The 16,461-nt window shown below is 43.2% G+C and overlaps 1 protein-coding gene across 1 annotated transcript in view; it reads left to right on the top strand.

Annotated features, from left to right (window-relative positions):
- Positions 1-16,461, top strand: part of TMEFF1 (transmembrane protein with EGF like and two follistatin like domains 1) — a 213,825-nt gene that overhangs the window by 118,147 nt on the left and 79,217 nt on the right. The window contains exon 2 of the mRNA XM_075921539.2: positions 8,556-8,665. Coding sequence (XP_075777654.1) covers positions 8,556-8,665 — 110 coding nt within the window. The remainder of the gene's footprint in view (positions 1-8,555; positions 8,666-16,461) is intronic.

The raw sequence follows: 16,461 nt of genomic DNA on the forward strand, positions 1-16,461 counted from the left end.
TACTATAGATGTGAAAATCATTATGGCTAACACATATTCTTATAGTACTTTTGATTCCATCAGGTGTAATTGTATACATGTCAGGGCTCTGATTTTTACTTTTGCTTGCCTGCATTTTCAAATGGATGCAGGGACTAGATAACATCTCATCGGAAATGTTAATCTAACTGAAAAATGCCTGTCACCATAATACCTAGGTGTATAATAGAGCACTGGAAAAAGGCCATTTGTTCCATTTCATTCAATGGGCAATAACTGTTAATTTCTTCCTTGATGATACTCCTTCCCACTTGATGTACATTTTATAACCATTACTTAGAACTGAAACCAAAAGAAACAAATATAATCTGCCCCCTAAAATGAAGCAGCATGCTTCTAATTTTTTATTCAGTCTTTCCCTTGTTTTCCAGGGATATTTTTGTGGGGTGTTGAGAGCGAGTTTCCTTTAGTTTACTTTTGTGTTTTTAATTTTGTTTAATTTAGTTTTTAATTATCGCTTTTCTTTCTCTCAGGGTATTAGTGGTTAGCAGTAAACATGGTTGATAGACATAGGTTTGGTCGGAAGTTATTCTCCTCCCCCAGAAACCCAGTAGGTTGCTGGAGCCTTTCCTTTGCTTATCCCCTCCTACCCATCCCAGAACACCTCCTCCCTCATGGGTAGTGAGATCCTCTACCTCCACAGAAATGAGAGACCTCTCTGAAACCCTGTTACATAAGGATTCACATGGGGAGCAGCGATGGGCACCCTCTTGTTTGGGTGTTGGTAGAGTAGGTGTATTCCTCTCTCTGGCCCTGCAGAATGTACCCACAAAAGGTTGTATTATCTTTTCCAGAGAGCTTTCTCCATAGAAAGGTTGTCCCATGGATGGCCCAGACCAGGCCTACTCCCAACACGTTGTTTGAGAGTGGCATGTACCGCAGGGCAGGACAGAGTGTCTGACAGATCAGTACTGAGAAAACCCCATGGCGAGATGCTTGCTTAGTTTCCCCCACCATGAATGCATTATATTATGAAAGGAAGCAATAGAGCCCATGGATCAGCCAAAGAGCCACGTATGGAGGAGCAAGGTGGGCCCAGTGAGCAAGGACTCAGCTGGCTTTGCAGACTGGTGGAATTCTCAACTTTGGGAGAAGTAAAAGTGTGTGGGGTACCGGGTTCCTGGGCAGCACGGCAAATTCTGCTTGCACAATGGTGAAGAAGGTTACACTTTGGGAAGTGATCTTGAAGTAACTTCTATTTGCTTTAGAGAATTAAGCTGAAAATTCTTTTTTCTATTCTCTGCAATAACCCCCTTAATCTATGCTAGTTATTTATTGCTTGTATAAATGTAGCACGTAGAAACACGAATGGTGGTCCAGAACCCCACTATGCGAGGCACTGTCCTAGCAGAGAGACCGTCCTTTCCCTGAACAGCTTGCAATCTAGGTAAAAGCCAAGAGATGGATACAAACAGATGGGGAAGTCAGTGGTGGGATGCAGACAGGGGTGACATGGTCAGAGTGATGGACTAGGGGAATGACCTTTGCAGTGAGATTTTGAATGATTCTGAAGAGAGCAAGATGCATTTCTCGGGCCAGAGTGAAAAAAGTTGCAGTAATTGAGATGCAAGATGATGAAAACTTGGTTGAAAGTTTTCTGTGGGAGGATGGGCAAGGTCATGTCTCAGAGATGTGCTACAGAAAGAATCTGGAAAATTTAGAACATAGTCTGGTTGTGAGGATCTAGAGAGAGGTCCGAGTTGAAGATGAGACCCAGGCTGCAGCATTGGCCCCAGCATTGAAGAAAAGATAGTAGGAAGGGCTTGGATTGGAGGAATATTAAGGGCTTGTTTTAAGCCATATTTAGCTTGGTCAGGCAGCTAAATATCCACAAGTAAAAGTCCAAGAGACAGGTCAATATGTTAGTGTTGGGTAGAAGGAAACAGGTCTGGGATCTTCTTAGTGTATGCACTACATGTCTCAAGGGGCACATGATGAGGATTTATCGCCACATTTGGTCTGCTGGTTGGGTCATTAGATTTCCCGAGCTTGGGCCAGGTACTGATGGAGAGTGTAACATGAACACTGATCCGTGTCCCCCAGGTCTGGGATAGAGAAGAAGATATCTGAGTTGTCAGCATAGAGATGGCCATTGAATTTGTTAGACTAGAAATGGTCCCTGAATAAGGGGGGTTCCCACAAAGAATCTGAGCATCACAGAGGGGCACAGTAAGTAAGAGTGAGTTAAAGCATCATTGGGGCTTCTCTGGCTGATGCCATGGATTTAGTAGATATCTAGAGAGTCCCCAATTACAGGAAGCCCAACGCAGGAATGCAGGAACTCAGAATTGAGGCCGGTATGTATTTAGTTTCTGTAATTCCTAAAAATAAGCTGTTGCCACTGTGATTTATTTATGTAATTGTTTATTCTGTAAATCATATTATTTGTAATTTATTACCATTAAAAGATGCATTCTTTTCTTGGGCATTACATCACCATTGCTTCTTAATCCATTTGCAGAGTTTGTTCATGTTCATGCGATACATTTTTATGAGGAGAAAACTATGACCATTTCCTTTAGGAGCGAAATGCAGCTTTCCAGTTTGGCTTGCTGCAGTGTTCTTGCACATAACTCAGACCCTACAGTGAATTAATCACATCTGATTAACGTAATTCTTAATGTTATTGTGACCAGTTGTCTGGGATGGACTATGGTGAGAATGTCACACTCAGGGCATACAAGCCCCCAAATTGGTGGTTTATTCTTTAATTAGATTCGCCAAGACAGTAACAAAACAGCTTCTGCAATACCATTCTGGTTAATCAGAAACCAAATGCAGTCTCCTTTTGGCATTGCAGACCTTTTCTCCCATCCAGGCAATGAAAGCAAATATAGTGAGAGGTTACTGAAAACCCATTTCACCATATTTGAGGTTCTTACTAATCCCAAAGGGTCAGAAACTTATTCCAAGTCAAGATGTAGTTCAGATCTTACCCAAATAGCATGCTGTTAGCCAGTCCTTAGTAATCTAACTAAAGATTTAGTAATAAAAGAAAAAGAGAGTTATAAATGGTTAATAGAGCATATACATACAAATGATTACAAAGTCCTTATAATTGATTTGTGGCAGTTATGGACCAGACTTCTGGCTTGTAAAGTGTCTCTGGGAACATCCAAGAGATTGGAAGGGCCTCAATCCCTAATTCAGGATGCTCCTGTAAATTGTAAATCCACAGTCCAGAGAATGGGATCAGGAAAGAGGCAAAATGAAGGCATTTCTGGAGTAGTTTATTATCTTTGGCCACATGCATGAAAATGTACTGGTTGAAACAAAGCCCGCAGTTTCTTTGTATGTAAAGTTACCGGTCCAAGATACAGTCGGGTGTCACATGAGTATATAACATGCCCTCACATGGTTTGCTGAATCACTGGGACTGGCCATTGACTCCTCCCTGTCTGAAGCATCCATAGGAAGAGCGACTGGGCAGGATGAGTTTCTTCTTGAATGGGCCATTGTGAGAGTGGAGTGTCCTTATTAGGCCATCAATACATAGCTATCTAGACCTGATGTAAATCTGTCTGGAGGATGTTACCATGTTTAAGATACAGGTACATAGCCAATATTCGTAACTTCAGAGATAAAGATAATACATGCATATACACAAGAATTGTACTTAGCAAATTGTAACTTTCCTACTGACACCTTACATGATGCACTTTGTCTAAGATTTATGGAAATTGTGTAACAAAGGTAACAGCAGTGATAGAAATGGTCACCCTTTGTATAGACAACATCACCGTTATCATTTGAGAACACGTGTGGTGACCAGGCTAGACTGAGCAAGGCTAACTAGGAGGGGAGGCAGAAGGCAAACGAAGACAAAAAGGATCATTTTAAATTTTTAGAACTTAATAAGGGAAAGCCCCAAGATTGTATCTGGAGCATTAATAATATAGAACATTGCCAAAGACTTATTATTTATAATCATAAATCATAAATTACCGTCTCATTAACATTTGTGAGCTTGTATATGCTGTCCAGTTAGTGCCATGTGCATTCTTATTAACAAGAATAAAAGCAATCACCGTACAACATTCTGTGTCACTTCAGAGAATAATTAACTTTTCCAGTCCTGGACTGTAACTCCAGCTTCACTCTTGCTGTCCTATTCTTTGCTTCTCTTCCACTTAAATGCTCCACTTCAGTGCTCCTGTAGCTCTCCCTCTTTTCACCAAGTTTATCCACAAGTGGGGCTTTTTCCTCTAGTGACCCTTACTTATCCATTGGGCACCTTTGAACCTATTCAGGCAATAAATGTTTGCACAGTCACACTCTGGGCTCGTCTACATTGGCCCCTTTTCCGAAAGGGGCATGTTAATTTCACAGGTCGTAATAGGAAAATCTGCGGGGGATTTAAATATCCCCCGCGGCATTTAAATAAAAATGTCTGCCGCTTTTTTCCGGCTTTTAGAAAAGCCGGAAAAGAGCGTCTACATTGGCCCCGATCCTCCGGAAAAAAGCCCTTTTCCGGAGGATCTTATTCCTACTTTGAAGCATCCATACTTTGAAGTAGGAATAAGATCCTCTGGAAAAGGGCTTTTTTTCCGGAGGATCGGGGCCAGTGTAGACGCTCTTTTCCAGCTTTTCTAAAAGCGGGAAAAAAGCGTCGGACATTTTTATTTAAATGCCGCGGGGGATATTTAAATCCCCCGCGGATTTCCCTATTATGACCTGTGAAATTAACATGCCCCTTCCGGAAAAGGGGCCAATGTAGACGTAGCCTCTCTGTTCCAGTGCTGTATGTAGGTCGTTTGTAGGTGGGTTTTTCATTCATGGCTTCCAGGATTATCTGCATCTTTTTTATTAATCCCTTTTTCACCAGTTATATTTCCTTTCAGTTTCCCCACTTCAGACTTCTATGGTAAGTCTGTTGATTTCCCTCTTCTTCCCTTCTCTAACAGCATTGGCTCACATACCCAGGAAGTCTATTTTTTCTTTTTCTTCTGTCCTGAAACCTTTCGGCTGTGTCTACATTAGGCCACTTATTCTGGAAAAGCAGCCGCTTTTCCGGAATAAGCTGCGAGCTGTCTACACTGGCCGCTTGCTTTTCCGGAAAAGCAATGATGATCTAATGTAAAATCGTCATTGTTTTTCCGGAAAAACTATGCTGCTCCCGTTCGGGCAAAAGTCCTTTTCTGGAAAAACTGTTCCGGAAAAGGGCCAGTGTAGACAGCACAGTAGTGTTTTCCGCAAAAAAGCCCCGATCGCGAAAATGACGATTGGGGCTTTTTTGCGGAAAAGTGCGTCTACATTGGCATGGACGCTTTTCCGGAAAAAGTGCTTTTCCAGAAAAGTGTCCTGCCAATCTAGACACACTTTTCCGGAAATACTTATAACAGAAAAACTGTTCTGTTTTAAGCATTTCCGGAAAAGGGTGCCAGTGTAGACGTAGCCTTCCTGTTTTCCTTCTTTCCTTCTTCTCACTTCCTAGTCCTCTGCTTTTATTCCCTATTCTTATTTTATTTTATCCTCTGACTTCCCACCCAGGCTCCAGTTCACCCACTAGCTCAGCATCTCCTTCCTTCTTCTCCTTCCTTCCTCCTTCCTTCTCCTTCACCTTTTTCCAGCCGTTCCTTCGTGTGGCTTCAAGTACCCTTCCCACCTTGGGGTTGCACTCTGCTTGGCTATCTCTTTCCCCAAGGCAGAATTCTGTGCTGCTGCATCACAACTAGGTGAAGTTATTACACATGCACATGTTCATGTTTACCTAATTTGGGGGTTGTCAAAGGCCCTTCAGCATTTGGCTTATAATATCAGGTTCTTACATAGCTCTTTGGTTTGCAGATCTCAAAGCACTTTACAAAAGATGGTGTATATATAATTATCCCCATGGTACAGATGGGAAGCCTGGTGGACAAAGAAGTAGAATGACATGCCCCACATCACCCAGAAAGTCGGTGCTAGTGCCAGGTGCAGAGTGTGCATCTCCTTGCTCCACATCCAAGGCAAGCATGCTGACTCATGCTGTCTCCTAGAGTAACATTACTGTAGCATATATTGTGCACATGCACGGTTCCATACCACCCACCTTAGAAAGTCTGGCAATATGGTTTTTGTTCTTAAACTCATATCAAAGCATGATGGAAGCATGTTCTATATATTTCTTTCTATTGGGTTTTTATTGCCAATGTCACAAATGATGACATCTCCTCTGGTTTTATATAGTGTCTGTCTCTGTGGTGGCTGAATACTGACATTTCAGCAGGAGGGTTACCACCAGCATTGGCCGGTAAATGATGATCTTAACCATTTTGTTTTAACTTGCACATGCATTTCACAATTCCTGAACAGTGTGAAGTACTACTTTAACTTCTGCTCTTATTCAGCCCAGTTATCTGAATGCAGTTTTGCTTCCAAGTATTATCCAAAGAAAGTTCTGAAAAACACAAGTGTAGATGGATCTGTGTTTGTGATTTGTACTACTTACTGTACAGCTCTGTAAGTCTGTAACACAAATCTAGCCCCAAGCAAGAAAGCCACTTTTCCTTTTAAAGGAATGCTATCAAGCTAAATTGTGAGAGTGGGATTTTTAAAAGCACACAGTGCTGTAATTACTTGGCTTCCACTGAAGTCGGTGATATAACTCCCATTTTCTTCAGGGAGAGTTAAGCACTGAGCTTGTTAAGTAATCCCACCCTCATTGTTCTCTCTCCTGCATAAACCTCATGTTTATGTTTGGGGTTAATAATATTCAAATCTCCCCCTAAAGCTCTTCTTTGTTGTGATGGCTACAAGAAACTTGATAACAGTGAGGCAGCTGGTGCACTGAGAAAACTGCCTATCATGAGGAAAACTTCTGAACTGTCAGGGTGGTTAAGCACTGGAGTAAATTGCCTAGGGAGGCTGTGGAATCTCCATCAATGGAGATTTTTCGGAGCAAGTGGGACAAACACCTGTCAGGGATGGTCTAGATCAGGAGTGGATGAAAAAATGGCGGCTGTTCGCCAAGGTTAATTTCTGCGGAGCCGCCACCACAAGATTTACGTGAATGGCCACAGGTACCAGTGATTGCAGCTCCTGTTGTCACTGTTCCCAGCCAATGGGAGCTGCATTTGCCTGTACCTGTGGAGGGGCAGGTAAATATAGTGATGCCAGCCCCCCAAGGACTAACCGTGGTGAACCACCACTGCTTTATTGCCCACCCCTGACTTAGGGTATGCCTGTACTTCAAAATGAAGGTGTGATCATAACACAGGTAGGCCTACCTCTGTCTTACCATTTAGGCTAGCTAGATAAAAGCTAACAGAAGTGCAAACTGAGTGGCCTGGGCTAGCAATCCAAGCAGGGACTCAGGGTCTCTAGAGGGCTTGTACTCTGGTTGCTCACCCATGTCATTGCATCTGCACTGCTACTCTTGCCCACACTAATTACACTAAAGTTAACGGGCACTCCTATCAATGCTACAGTCACGCTTTCACTTTGCAGAGTAAGCACTTTATTCTGTTAGGGTATGTCGACACTTGCTCCCTAGTCCGAACTAGGGATGCCAATGTAGCATTCCGAAGTTGCTAATGAAGCGCAGGATTTAAATATCCCGTGCTTGATTAGCATATTCGTGTCTGGTCGCCATTTTAAAAATCCACTAGTCCGAATTAACTCGCCACGTGTAGACGTGGTATTCCGAAAGAAACCCCTTCTCTCGGATTAACTATTACTCCTCATGCTACAGTTAATCCAAGGGAAGGGGTTTCTTTCAGAATACCGCGTTTATATACAGCGAGTTAATTTGGACTTGTGGATTTTTAAAATGGCGACCGGACGCGACTATGCTAATCAAGCGCGGGATATTTAAATCCTGCGTTTCATTAGTAACTTCAGTATGCTACATTTGCATCCCTAGTTCGGACTAGGGAGCAAGTGTAGACATACCCTTATGGAATAGTGCCTAGTACAGTGGGGTCCTGGTTCATGACTGGAGCTCCAAGGTACTACCATAATACTCCTCCTACTACTAATATTGTACATAGTTACAGGGTTTTCGGTCTACAAGAGCAGAGTGTGGCTTGTAATGTGGTCTGGAGTGGAGGACAGATGTTTGCTGAACAGATTCTAGTCTCCGCTAAAATCCACAGCACGGCTCTCCCATCAGGTTCTGTGACAAGAAAAGTAGAATGGGCAGAGGGGACATGGTCTATATATTTTGTGTGTGTATCTTGACTCCTGCTATTATCTGTCTGGGGAATGTCCCCTTGGGTTGTAGGTTGGCGAAAGCACTGCTCGTGAGAATATGGAAGACAGTAACTGTTTTGGCAGTGCGTGTGCCAGTTCTGGAGCTGTTTGTGTGATGAGGCAGAATGGAGCTGTACCTACAGTACCAATTGAACAGCTATACCTCTTGGGAGCAGACTGCTAGCCAACTGGCACACAGCAAATGGAACAAGACTATCTACTTTGAAAAAAAAAAAAAAGCTGTGTGGGAAAATTAGTGGTGTAAAGATGACGCTGACATTATTATAGCAAAAATAAATCATACCACATTATAGACATCATTTTTCTTTTTTCCCCTTTTACAGAACTAAATGTAAGGGAGTCTGAAGTAAGAGTGTGTGATGAATCATCATGTAAATATGGGGGAGTATGTAAAGAAGATGGAGATGGCTTGAAATGTGCATGTCAGTTTCAGGTAAGGACTTTGCACTTGTGTATCTGCTGTTGTTTTAAATATTGGGCTATTTTTAGGAGCCCTGAGATATGTGTTAGTTTTAAAGTTTCAGCTTCCTAAACCTTAATGCAGTCTGTTCAGACATGTTCTCCAGATTCTAAATATATGTACTGCAGTGGTCCCTCACCTTTTGCGGCTGCCAGGCACCCGGGGGCGGGGGCTGCGCATGCGCCCGGGGTCCGGGGTGCAAGAATGGCTTGGGCCGGCCCTGGTCACTTGGCAGGCACACATAAATGTCCCGGTGGGCACCATGACGCCCGCAGGCACCGCGTTGCGGACCACTGATGTACTGGTACAAGTTGTGAATCACCCTGATGTGGACTTAAAGGGACTATGTTCTCAGTCATTTCTCCTCCACAGCCTCATTAGGATATTCTGCATTGTGGGATTGGGGCAAGAAGGAGAACACCTGATGTTTACAAGGGAGGAGGGATTATGTGTATCCTCCCCAAATTTACTATGCTGACTTGAAGTTTAGAATACTTTTTCTAAAATCATACAAATAAATCCATTCGTTATTTTAGGAATTAAATGAATTAAAAACAATTCCTTTAAAACATTCATCACCCTACATCAGACCACTTTTTTGCCTTAATGATTCAATCAGAATAACATAGACTTGTCAAACTTACCATATAATTAAAACACATCAAAACCTTCAGCACAGGTTACAGCCGAATAATTTTAGAGCACTATTGTTCATTTTCCCCTGTTATTCTCCATAACTAAAAGTTACTCCCTTAGCAAAGGATAATGTTTTACTTGAGAGAATTCTACCAAGAATTGCCCTCTTTCAAAAAAAGGTTACCATCTCGCATTGTTTTGAATGAGAGTAAAGCTACAGGTTGCCCTTATCAAATATACCCTTCAAATCTACCTTTCTTCAAATCAAAATTTTTAGTAAAGGTATGCCATATCTAGATGGTCAACTTTGCAACACCAGAATCTAAAACAATTGCAAGATACTTGGCTTTCTTTAGCTTTCTAAATTCTTAGATACAGAGTACAAAATTATTTTCAAACTGCTAAATCAATGGGCATCCTATGGACCAGTTGGCATTGTTGCCAAATTTCACAACCTTATTGTAAGTCTCATACTTACGGTGTTTTTCTCAAAAGCCCTAGCTCTTGAGAATCATTCGAGAACATCAACTTTGATTTTTTTTAAAGTACACTTCTAACAATAATGGTTGTGTGGAAAAAAACCTTCCAATGTGACCTGTGTCCTTTGAAGACTCAAAAACCAGAAAGCTAATAACAAGAATGCAACATTTATTACTTTAAAATATCATTATTTTAAAACCAATTGCATGATATTTGGGTAGCCTGATTTAAATACATATATTGCACAGTCATTGCTTATTCTCTTATTTCTGTTCTTCAAGTGCTGTTCCTGTGGTTGCTCCATTTTAGGTGTTGGGGCATTCTCCTGCCAGTGGTTGGAGATGTTTTCTAGCAGAGTCTGGTCGCACCAACCACCCCCAGGTGCCGCTTGTGCATTGACTGCGTGCGTGGTGTGGTCCCCCTCAATTCCTCTTTACCATCCCTGGCAGCAGATGGATCTCTTAGCATTCATTGCTCCTTTACCTAAAAGGCAAAGAAATCATCTTGTTATTCATTTATTCCTTCCTGTTCCTTCTCCTTACCTTTTTTGTAAAAAAAAAAAAAAGCCCACACCTTTTTTTTCAGAGAGAGAAGAGATGTTTCCCCTTTCCCCTCCCTCCTTTCTTCTTTTAGTTCTAAAGAGTTAAATCTAACCCTTACTTAAAAAAACAACAAAGAAAAATGCAGAGAAAGTCTTCTCATTTAAAAAAACAAACAAACAAAAAACCCTTAATTGTAGTCATGCCCAGTTCCCCTGGCTTCAAGAAGTGTGACACCCGCAGAAATGCCATGCTGATCTCTGATGGATATTCTTCTTGTGTTTGCTGTTTTGGGAAGAGCCACATTTTTCAGAAGTGCTCATATTGCAGCAATATGAAGACTAGGACCTGGCGAGATAGCTGCACCTGACGATGATCCTCCTAGAAAAATCCCTCCACCCAGCAAGAGATGGATCCTTCACTGACCCATCAACAACCAGGTCCAAAGACAAGGTTGAGACTTCCATTACTTTGAGGAAGCAAGCCTTCTCTTCCTCAGACCGGGACTCTTTCAAATCAAATGTTTTCCTGGTGAGGTCTCTACCCGCGGTGCCAACCTGGTCTAGAGTGAGCACCGCTGACAAGTCCAGCACCTCTGGTACTGTCTTGGCACAAATGTCAATGGCACTTAAGAGGGCAGTCTTTGAGCCAGCATGCAAAACTACAATACCAGCACTGAAGCCAACCTGTGCAGACATGCCACCACCAGCACTGGCTTTGGCCCTAACACCCTTCTTGGTACCGACGAACAAGGGTCCCCCGGCACCAGCCATTACTACCAGATTGGCACTGAAGCATACAACGCTGAAGTGCTCATTGGCACTGACTCAATTTTTTCACCACTTGGACATAGAAATCTCTTCAGTACCGCAGTCTCTGCTGCTCGGCACTGATCATGTAACAGTGACCACTTTGTCCAGCTCTCTCCATACCAAACAGTGAGGTCAAAGCAGATGGTCAGGATAGCCATTTTTCCTCCCAACACTCTTCACCCACCCACCACAGATCTCCAAGGGAACAGAGACCAACTAGACCTTCCTATGGCCCTCACTAGTATGGCCATCCGTGGCCATACCTGCCACCCTCTCACCCTATGCATTGGCCATCTTAAGATGCCTGGTCCTTGTACAGTCATCACCACACAGCACCATGTACCAGGGCAGCAAGCAGATCTCCTCCCCTTAGCCCAAGGCCCTCATACAGGAGGGTCAGACAATATCCTGCATTGCCCTCCAGGTGGCCAAGGACGTTGCGGGCATGACAGCCCGTACAACTGCAACAGCAGTAGTGACATGCAGGGCTTCCTAGCTTCAGGTCTCGGGAATTCCAAAAGACCTTCAGATGAATGTGGAAGACCTCCCCTTCAACCAGTCTCACCTCTTTTCTACCAAAACGGATGAAGTTCTTCACGCCATGAAGGCTTCATGGGCCATGATTAGACACTTAGTATTCACACCCCACTGAATAATCATAAGCAGTACACCCCTTACCACTGACCACGGGAATCTCATCCCAGACCACAGCAGAGACCATTCGAATTCCACTCAGAACAATGCCTCCAATGGCGCAGACCTCAACATTCAGGGTATGTCTAGACTACATAGCTCCAGATTTAAATAATCTGCATCTAGACTTCCGCGCTGTGCCGGATCAGCTGATTGTCGGCACAGCGTGGCGGCCATTTTTATTTTAATGAAGCGGGGATTTAAATAAAAATAAAAATGGCTGCCGCACTGTGCCGACAATCAGCTGATCCGGCACAGTGCGGAAGTCTAGATGCAGATCGGTCGACAAGGGAAGCCTTTGTCCACTGCTTCGTTATGCCTCGTGAAACGAGGTTTACCAGAGCGGTCAACAAAGGCTTCCCTTGTTGACCGATCCACGTCTAGACTGCTGCACTGTGATGGATCAGCTGATTGTTGGCACAGCGTGGTGGCCATTTTTATTTTAATGAAGCGGGGATTATTTAAATCCCCGCTTCATTACTATGTCGGGTAAACTAGTTTAGACATACCGTCACAGTCTACAATGAGCTTACCCTCTACTGTACCGCTAACAGTTCTGAGAAATTGGTTGAGTGTCTGAGTGACCTCTCCCCAGTACCAGAGTCACAACCAACTTTCCTCCACCCCTTTAATCATTGCCTCCATCCTTTTTACCCCACTCGTGGGCAAATATCACATCGGACCGATGGGTTTTGGGGATCATCCACTCTGGGTATTTGATCGCCTTCATATCCATTTCACCAAACCTTCCTTCATCCTCCCTTTTTAGTGACTCTTCCCATAAACACCTATTACGTCTTGAGGTGCAACATTTACTTCAAATCAGAGCAGTAGGATGAGTACCGGCTCCTTATTGAGGAAAGAGGTTTCTATTCCAATTATTTCCTCACTCAAAAGAAAACCGGGGGTTGGAGACAGGTACTTGATCTCAGGAGGCTCAACAAATTTATATGAAATCACAAGTTCAAGATGGTGTTAGAGAAGACCGGTTCTCAGCTCTCAGTGTACAAGAAGCGTACTTCCATATTATGACCCACCCAGTGGACAGGTGCTTTCTTTGCTTTACTGTCAGCCCCAAACACTGCCAGTCTTGGGTGCTACCTTTTGTTTTGTCTCTGGTCCCCAGAGGTTTTTTTCCAAAACCCTAGCAGTAGTTGCAGCATTGGAGGGTAATAGTCTTCCCCTATTTTGACAATTGTTTAATCAAGGCACTACATTATGACACACTATGCATGGTACAAACAACAATTTTTTGGGGTACATCTAGACTACACGCTTCTTTTGAAAGAGATCATCGAAAAAATTTATTTCGAAAGAGATCGTCTAGACAGCCACCACTTTTTTCGAAAGTGATTCGCTTTTTCGAAAGAGAGCACCCAGGCAATCTGGATGCTCTCTTTTGAAAAAGCCCTGTTTGTGTTCAAGAACGCCTTTTTTCAAAAGACCTCTTTGGAAAAAAGGCATTCTTCCTTGTAAAATTAGGTTTACCGTTGTAGAAAAAAAGCTGCATTCTTTCTATTTAATTTCGAAAGAATATGGCAGCAGTGTAGATGCAAGTGAAGTTTTTTCAAAAAAAGGCCACTTCTTTCGAAAAAACCCTGTAGTCTAGACATAGCGTTTGTTTCAACTCTTAGGCCTACAGATCCACTTCCAAAAGTCAACTCTTGAACCAACTCAAATTCTAGAATTTATAGGGGCTTACTTTGACTCCATAGAAGCTGAGGCCATACTTCCGTAGGGCAGATTTGACATACTCGCCTCCCTAATCTCCACAGTTCAGTTCAGTCCTTTTACTACTGTATGTGCCTATCTTCAGCCATATGGCAGCTGCCACATATGTGGTGAAATATGCCAGGCTCCATATGTCTGCCTCCAAGCCTGGCTTACCACTGTATATATCCCTTCTTACGACAGACTCCACAAGAGATTATCACTTCCACCGCACGACTTCTCCTCTCTATAATGGTGGAAAAGAGAACACTACATTATGTAGGGTGTCTCTTTTCAGCAGGACTCCCCATCTCATATTATCACAACAGATACCTCCTTACTGGGATGGGAAACCCATCTTGACTAGCAAATCATCCAAAGCAAATAGTCTTCACACAAAGCTCAACTTCACATCAGTCTTCTGGAACTGAGAGCTGCTCTCAATGGCCTTCCTATAATATATGGAAAGATCATATACATCTTCAAAGACAACACACAGTATATGTTCTACATAAATTGTCAAGGTGGAGCATGAGCTCACTCCCTTTGTACAGAAGTGGTAAAATTTTGGTGCCTTTGCCAGAGCACCATGCCCCTAGAATCATACCTACCCGGAGCAAAGAACGCTATGGTGGATGGCCACAGCATCTCTTTTTGGATTAGCATGAATGGGAAATACACCCAGCAATCATCCAGACAATATTCTACAATTGAGGAGAACCGAACATCGACCTCTTTGCCCGCCGTATGAACTACAAATGCCATGAGTTTTGCTCCAGAGCGGGCTCCAACAGGGGATCCCTCTGAAATGTCTTTTTAATTCCATAGACAGCACCTCTTTATGCTTTCTCACTCCTGCCATTCATTAGTCGAATGATTCCTAAAATCCAGTGAGATTTCTTATCATCCGTATGGTCCCAACCTGCCACAGACAGACCCAGTTCCCTTACCTCAACCGTCTTGTACTCTGTACTTGTCACGCGCTCCCACGATATATAGACCTATCCCAATCCAGCAGCTCTTCATCTCAAAGCCTGGCTACTCCATGATTCCATTATGTCAAGTGATGATGTTCAGAATGAAAACAGATACTTTTAAATAGCTGCTGACCTACCACCAGAAAAACTTACTTCTACAAGTGGAGACACTTTTTCACTTGGTGCCAACAGACACATACAACATTGCCAACCAATGTTCCCCTCCCGGTCATACTAGAGTATCTCCTTGAACTCAGGGAGTTAGGCCTATCTATAAATGATTTTTAACTGGTATCTAAAATTAATACCCAATAATTCGGGAACCATCATCTCCCTGGGATACCAGACTGATGTTCGAGCCATTACCCACTTGCTCCCTTCTCCATATGTCAGTGAAGATAGCTTTTCTCATTGTCATAACATCGGCAAGATGGGTACATCTTATATTGTGGACCCTCCCTTTACTATATTTACAAAAGGCAAAATTACATTATGTCCCCACCCAAAATTTTTACGAGAAGTGGTCTCCACATTTCACATCAATGATCCTATACATCCGCCTACCTTTTTTTCCCCAAACCTCACAACAATACCTTACAGGCATCTCTTCACACACTGGATGCCAGGCGAGCTCTCACGTTTACCTTGATAGGACCCAAGCTTTCCTCAAGTCCCCCAGACTCTCTTTGTTCATTGCCAAGCAGTTCAGGGGAGGACACTATTTCACCCTGATGGCTTTCAATGTGGATCTCCTCATGCATACATACCTGCTACACTCTACACAACAAGCAACCTCCACAGCACGTAATGGCTCACTCCACCAGAGCCATGTCCACAGCCTTTCTGAAAGATGTACCCTTGTAGGACATATGAAGGGCTGCAACTTGATCCTTTGAGCACACTTTTGCTAGACACTATGCCATAACAAATGGCCCTAATTCTTTAGCCACAATGGGACAAGCTGTTCTTTCACTTCTAGCTTAACCGTGTCTCCAAAGCCCTCCTCCAGTGGGGCACTGCTCTACAGACACCTAACGTGGAGCACTCACAGAGACAGCACATAAAGGAGAAGAAGTTACTCACTGCGTGCTGTAACGATGGTTCTTCGAAATGTGTCTCTGTGGGTGCTCGAGTACCCTCCTTCCTCCCGTCTACTTTGGTGTCCATATCCTTGATACCATGGTAGAGAAGGAACTGAGGGGGACTGCACGGTGTGCACAGTCAACAGATGTAAGTGGCGCCACAAGGTGGCTACTACACAAGCGTGATGTGACCAGACACTGCTAGGAAAAATCTCTGCTCAGTGGTGAGAGGATGCACTGACACCTAATGTGGAGCACTGACAGGGACACACATCTTGAAGATCCATCGTTGATGCACAAGGTGAGTAACTTCTTCTTTTCAGTGCTCAGAGGGTTAGTACATTTTTTATTTTTGTTGGTGCACATTTCCATCTCTTCACCTTAACCGCTGAACTTAAAAGTTGCTATTCTCAGCACATAGGAATTTACAAGCAGTAGAACCTGTTTCCACCAAAAGAAGGAAATGGAATTGGGGGAGCAGCAGGAAATGCCTAAAACATACGTGCTTTTCATATGTAACAAGAGCTTGAATACTTATTGTAAGTGAAAAACTCAACTCAGCCTTAATGAAGGACTTGCAACTGGCACCTCCAAATTATCACAAATTAAAGACTTATTAAGACAACAACCACACAGCACCAGCCTGACAGTGTCCCTTCAGCTGTTCTGCATGTAAAATTGAAATGTCGTGCATGGCAAGAGAAGCAGCTAATAAAAATTTCAGACGTTATTCCAGGGATGCGGCAGTTTCTCAAAGATCTGTTCTATCTTGGCATTTTCATAACTATCGAAACTCTGGGTGTAACTAGCTACAGATTAGATCACCCTTGGGACCTGAGC

The sequence above is a fragment of the Pelodiscus sinensis genome, chromosome 2 (assembly GCF_052426305.1).
Source record: "Pelodiscus sinensis isolate ZL-2025 chromosome 2, ASM5242630v1, whole genome shotgun sequence".
In the NCBI taxonomy this organism is placed as follows: domain Eukaryota; kingdom Metazoa; phylum Chordata; order Testudines; family Trionychidae; genus Pelodiscus; species Pelodiscus sinensis.